Source organism: Zootoca vivipara, chromosome 2 (assembly GCF_963506605.1).
Source record: "Zootoca vivipara chromosome 2, rZooViv1.1, whole genome shotgun sequence".
Classification (NCBI taxonomy): domain Eukaryota; kingdom Metazoa; phylum Chordata; class Lepidosauria; order Squamata; family Lacertidae; genus Zootoca; species Zootoca vivipara.
In genome coordinates this window covers 106,709,829-106,724,614 of record NC_083277.1, presented here as the reverse complement: position 1 = coordinate 106,724,614, position 14,786 = coordinate 106,709,829, and the positions used below count along the sequence as shown (strand labels likewise).

Sequence of the window (14,786 nt, the reverse complement as noted above, 5' to 3'; positions counted from 1 at the left end):
CACGCGCCGCCGGACCGGCAGCCTCGCCCCCTGGTGGTACCCAGCGCTCGCATCCCCTGGGCGGCCGCGGGCATCTTCTTTGATGTGCATCCTTCGTCCCCCGCGAGCTGGTCCCCTCGCGCCCTGCCTCCTCCTCCTCTAGCCATTGTTCCTCCCTCCGCCGCCCCCTCCCGCGCGCCTTTCTCCTCCCTTTGCTGATGTCATTCAGAAGCTGTTCAGGCTGAAGGCGAGAGAAGAGCAGGAGCCGCTCGCCTGCCGAGATCATGGCTGCTGCTGCCGCCGCCGTTGCCGCCTCCTCCTCCGCCGCTTCTCCTCCTGCGGTGATGGACTGGGAGAACCTCTCGCCCGCGGCGGCGTCCAGCTAATCCCCAAAGGGCGCCATGGAGCCCAGTGGCCTCGGGGAGCTACCGAACCTGATGCAGTTCTTGCGGAAGCTCAAGGAGGTCTTCGATGTGTGCGATGAGGACGCCGACGGCTTCATCCGGGTGGAGCACTTCGTCGCCCTGGGGCTGCAGTTTGGCCAGGGGGATGAGGTAAGGCGGGGTCCGCCGGCAACTTGGTGGGTGGGGAACCTCCGTTCCTGCAGGATATTTAAGAACTGGGGGGACCCAGCCTTATGGATCATCCTTGGCGCTCCTACAAATCCCTATTTCTGAGACTGCGCCCTCTCACCCACAACCCCCAATTCTATCAGAATGATACATATCTCTTACATCACAGGATGGGTCTCAGGATTTCAGAAATGGTGTGCATTGGTCCTGGAATGTGTGGAATAAGGGCATGCCTCAGAGCATGTGCAGAGGGCCTTTTCCTCACTGCTGTGGTTGCCATATGTTTAAGTAAGTTGGTGGGCCTTTGTGCTGGCTTCTATCTTCATGGCCTGTACTTTAGAAAATACTTGCTAAGGGAGCACCCTTCGTCTTGGGGGGAATTGGAGGTTCGTACAGAAGACTGGTGCGTTGGAGGGAACAGAGACTCTGCTCTGATATGTCCTTGGCTCTGAACCCCATAGAAGCACCAAGTGCCCTAGTCAGGACTTGGAGGTATATCCCTGTGTCACAGAACGGAATGTACTTGCATGGAAATCTGTGGAGCGGAGTGACGTCTTACTAAGCCCACATTGGCCACCCCTGGTTTCATAGCTCTATGCTTCCAAATGACTTGAGATAAATTTATGGCCCTGAATCCTGCATGTAGTTGCAACATTTCACCAATAGCCTTTGGCAGGGAGATAATGTGCACGGCACTTTAAAAGCAGTTATTGCAATGAAAACTGAATCCCTGTTGGGAGAATTGCCTTCCCCACCCCCTTACTTGCAATTGACCATCACATGTTTGCTCCTTAGTCACGTCTTCCGTGTTTCAGATTTTGGACAGACTTTTTTCTCATCTTCCCTATATTCTTCCCATAGCCTACTATACTAAAAACAACAGCAGCAACCTTATTTCTTACCCATCCCTGCTCCCCTGGCCACTAGTATAGTTGTTACCTGCTGTTGGTTTTCTCTTTTTTTAATTGGCTGATCTCACTAGCAGTTGACTTGTTTCATTGGGTGATTATGTGAAGAATGTCAATATCTTTAGGGCCAAGCTCTTCAAACTACCGTATTTGCGTGATTGCTGAACAGGACTAGAACACAGTTTCTTTCTCTAAAACAGCCTACAGGCATCCCACAAAGAGGGAATGTTGGAAGTTTTTGGTATTGGTCTTGCTGACAATTTCTTTTGATGTGAATATGGAGAGGGCTTCTGTACTTGATCAAAGTGTTTGAACTTGGTTCATTTTTGTTTTCCCTTTGCTCTGATATGAAGTGTCAATTAGGTTGGTAGCTTTATCAAGGTATCCAATGAATGTATTGTACAGAACAGAAGACCCTTGAGCTTCAAAGCCCCAAAACCATTATGAGAATTGTAATTGGTTTGAAGACCATAACTTACTTTGGAGCTGAATGAAACTACTGGACATCAAAACTGGTTTGGGTATCATAGGTGTTTTTGGTTTGCCTTCCAGAGATGATGTTGGATTCCAGTTCCCATCAACCCAAACCAGCTTTGTCAATGGTAAGGAATGATGGGAGTTGTGGTCCAACAACGTCTGGAGGGCCACATTTATCTATGACCTCCAGAAGATAACATCATGTTTTACTTAAAATGCCCATTGACTCCCTTGAGTGATAGTAGTTTCAAAGGCAGCGATGTCACCTTACGCCAGGCAAAGGCAAACTCGGCCCTCCAGATGTTTTGAGACTACAGTTCCCATCATCCATGACCACTGGTCCTGTTAGCTAGAGGTGGTGGGAGCTGTAGTCCCAAAACATCTGGAGGGCCGAGTTTGCCTATGCCTGCCTTAGGTATGTTTGAGATTCGTGGTTTTAACTTCCTTGCTGGATCTGAAGACACTAAAACATCAGATCAGGGGAATATTCAGCCTTCTATTTTATATCTATATATCTATATATATATATAATTAAATTTTCAAAAGTTTAACGTACAGACTTGCATACAAAGTAATTTTTTCTTTTGCTTTGTAGACTCCCCACCCCATTTTCCATAGTGTTTTTAGTTGTCCCCGTTTGCTGCACCCTATCTTCTATCCACAGGTGGCGCTGTGGGTTAAACCACAGAGCCTAGGGCTTGCTGATCAGAAGGTTGGCGGTTCGAATCCCTGTGATGGGGTGAACTCCCGTTGCTCGGTTCCTGCTCCTGCCAACCTAGCAGTTCGAAAGCACGTCAAAGTGCAAGTAGATAAATAGGTACCACTCCAAGTGGGAAGGTAAACGGTGTTTCCATGCACTGCTCTGGTTCGCCAGAAGTGGCTTTGTCTTGCTGGCCACATGACCTGGAAGCTGTACGCCGGCTCCCTCGGCCAATAACGCGAGATGAGCGCCGCAACCCCAGAGTCGGTCACGACTGGACCTAATGGTCAGGGGTCCCTTTAACTTTACCTATCTTCTATCTCTTATACCATAATAACAATAATACAATCTTTAATTCCTTCTGTTGCTCATAGTTCAAATCCTGCTCAAGAGTTCATCATATTATGGTATTTCTTTAAGTAACCCGAAAAAATCTTCTATTCTTTTACCAAAAATAATAATATCATCATTAGGTTCTCTTATTTTGGCTATTAACTTTGCCTATTCTGCATAGTCCATCACATATTCTTCTTTGGTGGGAACTTCTTCCTCCTCCCATTTTGGTGCATAAAGAATCCTAGCTGCTGTCCTTGCACAAACAGCTAAATCATCTTTTTTTTTGAAACTTATATATGTTGTTGGACTACAACTCCCACCATCCCTGACTATTTGTCCATGCTGGCTGTGGATGATGGGATTTGTAGTCCAAAAGCACTTGGAGGGCCATAGGTTCGCCACCTCTAATGGAGACAAATAATTTTTAGCAGGTGCAGCTTTCATTTATTCATATATATGCCATCTTTCCATCAGAAAGATCCACAAGGTGGCTTACAAGAATTGAAAGACAAGAACACACGTATTTATTTAAACCAGCTTTGGACATAGCAACAGGGTGCAACTAAGAATATCAGTATCCAGAGGCGTAGCAAGCCCAGGTGGTACCCGGAGCGGAATTTTTTGTCACACACCCCCCCCACGCGGCTCTGGCTCTGGTGAAAAGTGAAAAACATGAATTGCAAAAAAGCTGGAGCTTACAGAACAAAACTGACTTCAGATATGAAATCAGCATTGAAAAAACATATAAGAGCAGTTGAAAAATCTCATGCAACAGAAAAAAAATGTTTCCAGTGGGGGGCACCGAGTGTCACACCCCCTTCCATGGTGGCACCTGGGGCGAACCACCCCCATCGCTCCCCCTTGCTACGCCACTGTCTGTATCTATAGACATAAAAATAAAAGTGAAGCTGAAACTGCAGGGAACCGAAACAATTAATGTGCAACCTCAAAAGTTTCACAAAATTGTAAGGTTTTTTTTGTCTGATGCCTACAAGGAAGGAAGCCAGGTAAGCTTTTCTTATGAGGAAGTTCCACAACCTAAGTGCCACTAATTATGAGTGACTCACAAGTTGGTACTATTTCCTGTGATGGCCCATGGGGTCTTGAATGGTGGAGCCATTAGGAATAGGACCACCAGAGACGATGTGAATAATCGGACAGGATTTCATAGGAGTAGACAGTCCTTGAGAGGATCTGGGGACCAGGTGAAAAATACAGTGGTGCCTCGACTTACAAATTTAATCCGTTCCGAAGGCACCTTCGTAAGTTGAAAAATTCGTAAGTCGAAAAACGCCATTGGAAATGCGATTTCCCATAGGAATGCATTGAAAACGGAAAAATTCATAAGTCGAAAAATCCCTATCTAAAACCGCTGCAGTTTCCCCCCGGATGTCGAGACATTCGTAAGCGCACAGCCATTACCCCCATTCGTAAGTCGAAAAATTAGTTTGTCAAGTCGTTTGTATGTCGAGGTACCACTGTACTGCATTTGGCATTTTTTCCAATTCTTAAAGATATATTTCAGTGGAGAATATTTTATTGAATTATATACCTGCAGTATGGAAATTATCAACAATGGAAATGGATTTTCCGTGCCCTAATGGTGGCCAAGAGATTGATATTGAGGAACTGGGAAAATAAAGATATTATACCCTTCAGTCAATGAACTGACAATATGACGTCGCTGGCAATTTATGAACGGACTGCTTAAAGGCGCAAACTCTGTATGTATAAATATGTTAACATTTGGAATGAGTTTATACAAAATGTAGTAGGCTATTAGCATTTACATAAGCACCAGGACAAGGGACCCAGGTGGCGCTGTGGGTTAAACCACAGAGTCTAGGGCTTGCTGATCAGAAGGTCGGCGGTTCGAATCCCTGCAATGGGGTGAGCTCCCATTGCTTGGTCCTAGCTCCTGCCCACCTAGCAGTTCAAAAGCACATCAAAGTGCAGGTAGATAAATAGGGACCGCTCCGGCGGGAAGGTAAACACAGTTTCCGTGCGCTGCTCTGGTTCGCCAGAAGCAGCTTTGTCATGCTGGCCACATGACCCGGAAGCTGTCTGCGGACAAACGCTGGCTCCCTCGGCCTATAGAGCGAGATGAGCGCTGCAACCCCAGAGTCGGACATGACTGGACCTGATGGTCAGGGGCCCCTTTACCTTTACCTTTAAGCACCAGGACAACAACACTATACCAATTTATACAAGAATGTATGAGGATATTGTATATTGCTTTTTGGGGGGTATATTTTCATTTTTATATGTATCGTTGTTGTCCTCCCTCTCACTTGTCCTCCTTCTTTTTCCTGTATCACTTTATTTCTTTTAACTGAAATCACCTTAATAAAATATAAATATTTAAAAATTCTTAAAGATATGGGAGCTCTAAACAGGCCTTCTCTGCAGTGGCCCCCCGTCTGGAATGCTCTCCCCAGGGAGGTTCGCCTGGCACCTTCATTATACACCTTTAGGTGCCAGGCAAAAACATTCCTCTCAGGCACGCATAGGCAAACTTGGCCTTCCATGTTTTGAGACTACAATTCCCATCATCCCTGACCACTGATCCTGTTAGCTAGGGATAATGGGAGTTGTAGTCCCAAAACATCTGGAGGGCCGAGTTTGCCTATGGCTGCTCCCAGGCCTTTGGTTGATTGACATTCAATGCCCTTCAAAAATGTGTTTGGATGGGAGCGTTTTGGGTTGTTCTAATTTTTATTTTGATTATGTATTTTGTGTTTTTATATTGTGGTTTTTATCCTGTGAACTGCCCTAAGACCTACCGGTATAAGGCAGTGTATCAATTTAAATAATAATAATAATAATGACAAGCCTTGGATAGTGTAGCTACACAAATGCGGTTGTGCTGCCCTGAGTTGCTTCATTGTTTTGTTTTTGGCGTTTCATTGATAACATTTTTTGCCCTTTCCTCAGCAAGTCCTAGGATTAGGCCAGAGGTCGGCAAACGTTTTCAGCAGGGGGCCAGTCCACTGTCCCTCAGGCCTTGTGGGTGGCCGGGCTATATTTTGGGAAGAAAAATTGAATGAATTCCTATGCCCCACAAATAACCCAGAGATGCATTTTAAATAAAAGGACACATTCTACTCATGTAAAAACATGCTGATTCCCGGACCACCTGCGGGCCGGATTTAGAAGGCGATTGGGCTGGATCAGGCCCCCCGGGCCTTAGGTTGCCTACCCATGGATTAGGCTGTCATGATGTAAATAACAGTGCAATTCAAATATGGATGGGAGCCAGGGTGTTAGAAGGTTACCCTCTTTGTGATGAGCACTGAACTTTTAGTGGAAGACCGCAGAGGAGTGAGGCCTGAGAGACTATATTCCTTTTGAAGAATTGCATAGAAGAGAAAAGGTCTTGCAGGTGCCTCTTACCCCATCCTCTCCCATTACAGTGGTACCTTGGTTTAAGAACAGCCCCGTTTATGAATGATTCGGTTTACGAACTCCGCAAAACCGGAAGTAGTGTCCCGGTTTGCGAATGGTCTACGAACAGAAGCCGAATGGTGGAAGGGCACCGGCGGCGGGAGGCCTCATTAGGGAAAGCGCGCCTTGGTTTAAGAACGGTTTCGGTTCAAGAATGGACTTCTGGAACAGATTAAGTTTGTAAACCAGGGGTAGGCTTCTCAATCCGGCCCACGGATAGGCTTCTCAATCCGGCCCACGGACGGTCCGGGAATCAGCATGATTTTACATGAGTAGAATGTGTCCTTTTTATTTAAAATCCATCTCTGGGTTCTTTGTGGGGCATAGGAATTCGTTCATGTTTTTCTCTCTCCAAAATATAGTCCGGCCCACCACATGGTGTGAGGGACGGTGGACCGGCCCACGGCTGAAAAAGGTTGCTGACCCCTGTTGGAAACCGAGGTACCAGGGGACTGATGCAGCTTGAGGGGGAAAGGCATTTTAGGAGATTCTAATAGATTCTAATTTGCAACTCTAAGATGGTTCAGCGGCAACCCCAGTGCACATTCTGGGATGAGTGTACCTGTTATGCGTTGGGTGTAGATATTTTAAGCTCTGCAAAGGAGGCAGCCGAGCTGAGCCTAAGAGGATTAAAAGTTCAACCCTTTATGGAATAGAAAGTGCAATAACTTAACCTGTAATGTGCCAAAGGATGCTAGAAATCTTGGCAAAACCACCAATAATTCATGCATCTAATCATGAAACCGAACTGCTCGCTTAAAACATAATAATTAAGTGTAGTTTGTGCAGCAAATGGAATGAAGGAGTTCCTGAAATTTGGTTTCAGTCAGGATTCCTGCTTGCAGATGATCTAAAGTGGAAAGTATTTATGATTTTTCCTGCCTGTGTAGATAAGGTGAAGAAGGGAAAAGGCCAGTGCTGGTCAATTTTAAAAGAGCTGATATGTTTGGCAGAGTTGACTAATACAAGAGAAAAACAAGGTTCCTAGCAGCTTCTAGAAACTGGAAACATGGTTTGTTTCATGGTACAAAGGTGGGGGAAATGGCACTGTCTGAAATTCTCTTTTATTGCAGCATTTAAATATATAATTGTGATACATTGTGTTCATTTCTTTGTTGACATTTAACATGTTAAAGGTGATTTGGAATCAAAATATTCAAGGCGGTTTCAATCTAAAATAAAACAATACATGATAATAAATCAAGGTATCAACAAAAAGCAGAGAACATACAAAAAAGAGCAAAATATCAATGAAAACTAATGTTGTTTTTTTAAAAAAACTTTAAAAGCACTAGCAGCATAAAAGATCTGCAGGTTGGTAACCTACGGTACAAAAATTGTCTGAAATCAGTCTTTCGTTCCATCTAAACAATGAGCAATAAAGGAACCAGGAGGAGCTTCCTTCAGACTGGGAAGCTGTTTCATGTCTTGGGTGCCACAGGTGAAAAGGCCCTGTTATTTACTGTATTTCTGATGGAGGTGGGCAGGAAACCAGATTCAGGGTCCAGAGTCTTCAATGTCAGTAAAGTAGTCTTCATCGGAACTGTGGCTCACATTTCACCTAAGCATACATTATTATTATTATTATTATTATTATTATTATTATTATTATTATTATTATTATTTTATTCTATTACTTATACCCCACCCATCTGGCCGGGCCTCCCCAGCCACTCTGGGCAGCTCCCAACAGGATATTAAAAACACGATAAAAGATCAAACATTACAACTTCCCTAAACAGGGCTGCCTTCAGATGTCTTCTAAAAGCCAGATAGTTCTTTATTTCCTTGACATCTGATGGGAGAGCATTCCACAGGGCAGCCGCCCCGCCACTACCAATAATGCCCTCTGCCTGGTTCCCTGTAACCTCACTTCTCACAGTGAGGGAACCACCAGAAGGTCCTTGGAGCTGGACCTCAGTGTCCGGGCTGAACGATGGGGGTGGAGACACTCCTTCATGTGCATGATGTCATGCAATGGACAGGTAGATGGCCCCACCTACTTTCAAACTTGGTCCACAGGGAGTGGAGGAGGGGGAAAATCCAGCTCACTTGGTGAGTCCAGTTCCCCACCCCTGACGAATACTCTATGACACTGGTTACCCACGACCAGGCACGGCCAAATTTGGCCCTCCAGATGTTTTCAGACTACAACTCCCATCATCCCTAGCTAACAGGACCAGTGGCCAGGGATGATGGGAATTGTTTTTTTAATAAACAATTTCTATTAAATTTTCCAAATAAACAAAAACAAGTTTTTTTATATAAAAAAATACATTTCCTCTTATATTCACCCATATCAATTCATTTCGCTCTGCCGCGCTGTGACTTCCCTCCCTCCCGTCATTCGGCTTTGTTACTCACTCTTATCTCGCAGGATGTGAGGGCAATTTGGCTGCGGCATCTGTCACCCCATTGATCGCCAGGGTTGATTCGGCTGATCTGGCTGGCTAGGCGGATGTCCCCTCCCTCCCTCACCGCTCCATGTGCGTCCCTCCCGAAGCTGCGCGCTCAGTGGAAGAGGACGACCATCCCAGATAGAAGGAGTGTACCGTTCTTCGGTCAAGGGTATACGATAGCTGCGCTCCCCTGCTAGAACCTCCAAAGAAACTCGGGGTTGATGGGAATTGTAGTCCCAAAACATCCAGAGGTCCAAGTTTGGTCATGCCTGCCCAAGACTTTCTTTCTCCATCATAAAAGTTGTATATTGCACAGTTCAAGTGGTCACTTGGCATTAGGGCCAGGGCTGTAGCTCAGCTGTGGAACATCTGCTTTGCATGCAGAAGGTCATGGGTTCTATCTCTGGCATCTCCTGGCAGGACAGGGAGATACTCCCTGTCTGAAACCCTGGAGAGCTGCTACCAGTCAGTGTGTAGACTGGACCAATGATCTGACTCAGTATGGCAGCTTCCTGGGTCCCTAATTGGTCCCTTGAGAGCCAGAGAAATAAGATGGAGTGCATGTTGTGAAGTCACAGGGAGGCTACACAACCAGCTGGGAATTTCTTTAATGAGGAGCTTACAGAGAAAAGCCAGCAGCCAACTGACTGCTGCAGGCAGCTCTTGAACTGGAACCGAGAAGAATCAAGAAGTTCCTAATACAGTATCGGGAACCAATGCAAGTAGTTCTTGTCTTGTGTGGGGTGTTTGTGTGCTCTGAGCATTTCATCTGCAACATTTCAAGGCATCCTCATTTGCCTCTCTTGATTGGTGCAGAACAGCCAATTGGGACCCTAAAACATGTCTGGCAGACCCTGTGTGTGTGTGTGTGTGTGCGTGCGCATACAGGTGTTATATAATGCCTAGCTTCTGTGTTGATGAATCGGTTCCCGTGGAGCGGGGTACTCTCTTATTCCAATCCTATGGCTATCAATCTTTGCAGCTGAAACAGAACAAATCCCTGCCAAATTTAATGTGTGCTGCAACAAATCTTCTTTTCCTCGTGTATTGGTTTGTCCTTGCTGTATTCATTTCGTATCTGCTTTGGGAGATAGTGGGGATTTCTGGAGCTGGTGTTCTGCTGTGGGAAAGCTTTACATTGTAACAGCTTTGTTTAACTGGAAAAGAATCAGCAAAGGTTGCATAGAATTGGGAAGGGATTCAACACAGCAAGAAGAGTAAGGTTCTATCTTAAAATAAGATTAGTTAAAATTTCTTTCTGGTGGAACATGTAGACTGGGTGCCTTGGGAAATGGAAGCAGCTGAAAAGTAAATACAACAATACACATTCAGTGGCCTGAGAGACATGCTTGTGGGGAGGTGGGGAGCTTCAATGGATGCCTATAGGTAGCTCACAGCCAGGACATGAGGACAACAGCACACTTCCATTCATGATTCCTGGTGACTAAATAACAGCCTTTCATCTCAGAGCCCCTCCCAGAGCTACACTTCTCAGAGTTCTCTGAGAAGGCATCATAGTGCTTTAAATGCCTGGTGTGAATGTGGCCTAGAGTAGTATTCAACAGAGATGTTGATCAGAGTTTGATCACAGTAGGTAAAGGTACCCCTGACCATTAGGTCCAGTCGTGACCGACTCTGGGGTTGCGGCGCTCATCTCGCGTTATTGGCCGAAGGAGCCGGCGTACAGCTTCCAGGTCATGTGGCCAGCATGACAAAGCCACTTCTAGCAAACCAGAGCAGTGCACGGAAACGCCGTTTACCTTCCCGCTTTAGCAGTACCTATTTATCTACTTGCACTTTGACGTGCTTTCAATTTGCTAGCTTGGCAGGAGCAGGGACCGAGCAACAGGAGCTCACCCCGTCGCAGGGATTCGAACCACCAACCTTCTGATCAGCAAGCCCTAGGCTCCTCTGTGGTTTAACTCACAGCACCACCTGCGTCCCTATCCTTGATCACATGTTAGCCCATGTTATTCTCCTTTAGACCAAAGAGACAGGTTTCTCAACAGCAGCCTTGTAGTGGTAGCATATCCAAGGGCTCTGGCTTTTAAGACCTGCTTTTAAACTTTTCTTCTTGTTGTTTAGTCATTTAGTCGTGTCCGACTCTTCTTGACCCCATGGACCAGAACATGCCAGGCACTCCTGTCTTGCACTGCCTCCCGCAGTTTGGTCAAACTCATGTTCATAGCTTCGAGAACACTGTCCAACCATCTCATCCTCTGTCATCCCCTTCTCCTTGTGCCCTCAATCTTTCCCAACATCAGGGTCTTTTCCAGGGAGTCTTCTCTTCTCATGAGGTGGCCAAAGTATTGGAGCCTCAGCTTCACGATCTGTCCTTCCAGGGAGCACTCAGGGCTGATTTCCTTAAGAATGGATAGGTTTGATCTTCTTGCAGTCCACGGGACTCTCAAGAGTCTCCTCCAGCACCATAATTCAAAAGCACCAATTCTTCGGCGATCAGCCTTCTTTATGGTCCAGCTCTCACTTCCATTTTAAATTGTAGATGCTATTTAAGATTGATAGATGGATAGATAGATCCAGTCCAGCCATATCCAGTCCAAAGTTCTATCTTATTATTGTTATCTGTGTGATGTGTTACTTCTGATTTTCTTTTTCCTGTGCTGCGTGATATTATTTACCAAGAATGTACATTTGCTTTGTGCCTTCCTCTTTACAACTGTGTATTGTTAACAGGATTTGTGGTGGAGGCGTGTGTGTGTGATAGGACCCCTGTTGCTTTAAGCAGCTCTGTGGCAAGAGAAATTCAATAGGTGGAATCTTTTCCAGCTATTCACATTTGCTTTCTGGGGGAGAAGCTTTAGTAGTTAAGTTTCAGCTGTTGGCGTGTATGTGCTTGTTTATGACCTGAACTGCCTGACCAGTGATTTCAGGACTTGATTAGCATGGATAAGCAATGTGCCGTGATTTGACATGAGGGCATCATAGCCTGCCGCCTACCGTAAAGTGAAGGCATGAGCTAGAAAGATTCAGCAATGATATCCAGAATGTTTCAACCTCACCCTCTGGGAATAAATTATGTGCTTCCATATGTACTCACTTGCTGGGAACAAAAGGCCACAATGGAAGGAAATGAATCCTAGATTTGATGAATTCAGTCTGTAATGACTATCCACACCTAGAGGGGTGACTTCAGCAGTGCCAGATTACCAAATAGGCACTGGTCTATGAGCCTCACGCCTTTTAGGAACCCAGGGATTGAATCTGGGACCTTTGGCACTCAAAATATGTGCTTTGTTCATGAGTTGCCATGACATGTGCTATCATAACGGTTGCACAACGCTGGCCTACCTTTGGGCTTCAGTGGTGCAAGGAGACTTGCAATGAACCCATCTCTGCCCAAGCAGACAGAAGTCAGGTGGCAGCAATTTAGGGTTGTTCCTGAGGAAAGGAGAGGCGTCTTTGTCCTATGATTGCTGCCTGGGGGTGGGGGGTGGGTCCAGAGCAGATTGCCCTGTGTCTATGTCTTCTGCAAGCAAAGCAGGTCCTTACTTTGGTCTGTGTAGTGCCCCCCCCCCATATATATGTTTGACTTTAATTGATAGGCCATTGGAGACAGAAAATGCTGCTTAATGCATTGTTTGCAAGCCAGAGGATCGGTGCCTGATTTTCTCTACTTTTTTTTTTTTTGCCTTGCAGAGTGTGGTCCCTGCAGACTCCCCCAATGTAGTTTGGGCACACACATTTTCAAAAGAGAGGAGATGGGTTGCGTGGAAGGTGAAACAGCATTGGTGACATTTCTAATTAAAGAGCTATCTCCCCAAACTGCTTTTTCTTCTGGAGCTGCTTCCACGCCAACCTTTCCCCTGCTTGAAACAAATGCACAGCTCTCTTCTATATTCTAACTTTTGGTCCCAGGGAAGTGAGAGACAAGAGGCTAAAGCAGGCACCCCCAAACTTCGGCCCTCCAGATGTTTTGGACTACAATTCCCATCATCCCTGACCACTGGTCCTGGTAGCTATGGATCATGGGAGTTGAAGGCCAAAACATCTGGAGGGCCACAGTTTGGGGATGCCTGGGCTAAAGTGTTTTTGTGGGGCCAGGAAGCGCTAGTCCCCCCCCCAAAAATTGTGGGCCACTATGGAGGAAGTTCAGCTGCAGGGAGAAACAGTGGTGTTTTTTTCTGGGGGTATGCAGCACCAACACCTTTTTTTTCTAGAAGAAAAGCACTGGGGAGAAGGGCTCTTTTTCAACTCTACATTTCTAGGATTCTAAGGGCAATTTTGAGAGATCAAATGATGGGAAGGGAAAGGGTTAACAAGCCCTCCTTTCTCCCAGCCCCCTCCCTGTCCCCATTCTCTCTGCTTTTCTGCTCTTGGCTGAAACTTCCAGAGTTAGTTTTCAGATTAAAAAGCAAAGCTCAAGTTTATTGGGGGTGGGGGGTGGGGACATGGAATGCCACATCATACCTGCCTATAGAGCTGTCCACAGGCCCAGTGCTGAAGGTACTGATTTAACTACTGTACTTGCCTCCTCTGCGTCAACTAATAGTTTCAAATGATTTCACTGACCACCTTAGTTAGCTTAGTCAAAATAAATATTCTAAACGATAATTTGGTGATTATTGATGGGTTTCCCCCATTTAGTGTAGCGGTTCCCACCCTTACATGGTTGATAGTTGGCACGGTTTCTTTGCACTCCCATAAAATTAACAATTATTTGGAGACACAAAAGGCATGTTAGGAGATCCTTGTCTCTGTTTACATGCAAAATGTGAGTACTAGTTTGCCTCTCTTGTGTGCATGACTTTTTGATTGGTAATTAGCCGGTGTGTATATATTCATTGCTGAATCCCCAAGGCATCTCATCTAGTCTCTTGGAAGTTATACATTCTGTGCTTATATAATCCTTTTAACATGAAAGGAAAAAGGGGGGGGGCTTCCATTTAACTCCTAAAACCTATTCCTTTGCTATGTATTTCTAAATGTGCTTTTAGAATGGATAGCTTGTCTCGTTAGCTTTCACCATTTAATTAGTTTCATTTCATTTTTTAAATTTTATTTATATTTTTCAGATAAATACATTTCATGTTTAGGAAAGTTTTTAATGTCTGATGTTTTATTGTATTTTTAATATTTTGTTGGAAAGCCGCCCAGAGTGGCTGGGGAAACCCAGCCAGATTGGGGGGGGGGTATAAATAAAAAATCACCACCACCACCATAGATTTTACAGTCATTTTGACTTCCTTTAATATCTTTTGCATAGCCCAATTAACTAAATTAACTCATTTTTAAATCTTCTTTAAATATATACTCTTATGGAACTGCAGGTTATTACAATAATCCTGCCAGTGGTTGTTATCTGTTTACAGTATTAGCAACCCCTACCTCAGCTGAACTCTTTCCAATAATACTAACACACAGTTTGTGCTTTGGCGTGTTTTAACAACAACAACAGCAAAATCTACTGTTGTATATATATATTCATTAAGAAGGAATCACCTGTCTCATCAGCTGAGTCTCAAAGCTTCAAGGTAGTTGGAGTTTATTTCTTGGCTGCCCATTCCAATCCAGCTTTTCCATCCAAGAAGGAAGTGCACAGTTCACCCCACGCAAGTTCAAAGCAATCTGTTATCAGGTTTCAGCTGCCTCAGTAGTGTAAACACATATTCATCCTTGAGATATACTTCATCTGCTCTGTTTCAGTGGTGTGTGTGTGCGTGTGTGTGTGTGTGTACAGACCCCAAAATGTCCTCTCTTTCCATTTTTTTTTTAAAAAAGAGGTATGCCTCAGACACATTTGCACCACTTCCAAGCCTTATGAGGAACGGTTGAAGGAGCTGGGCATGTTTAGCCTGGAAAAGAGGAGATAAGATAGCCATATTAAAATATCTGAAGGGCTGTCACCAGGAAGAGGGAACAAACTTGTTTTCACCTCCTCTGGAGGCTGGGACTCTAACCAATGGCTTCATGTTACAAGAAAGGAGATTCCAATTAAACATCAAGAAAAACT

General features: G+C 45.0%; 1 protein-coding gene across 2 annotated transcripts in view; it reads left to right on the top strand.

Moving 5' to 3' along the window:
• Nucleotides 1–263: 263 nt before the first annotated feature.
• RAB11FIP4 (RAB11 family interacting protein 4) overlaps nt 264–14,786 on the top strand; it is a 194,588-nt gene continuing 180,065 nt past the window's right edge. The window contains exon 1 of one of the 2 annotated variants that reach the window (XM_035103841.2): nt 264–533. In XM_035103841.2, the coding sequence (XP_034959732.2) occupies nt 381–533 (153 nt within the window). In that variant the 5' untranslated portion in view covers nt 264–380. The remainder of the gene's footprint in view (nt 534–14,786) is intronic. The other variant, XM_035103842.2, reaches the window with a different exon arrangement.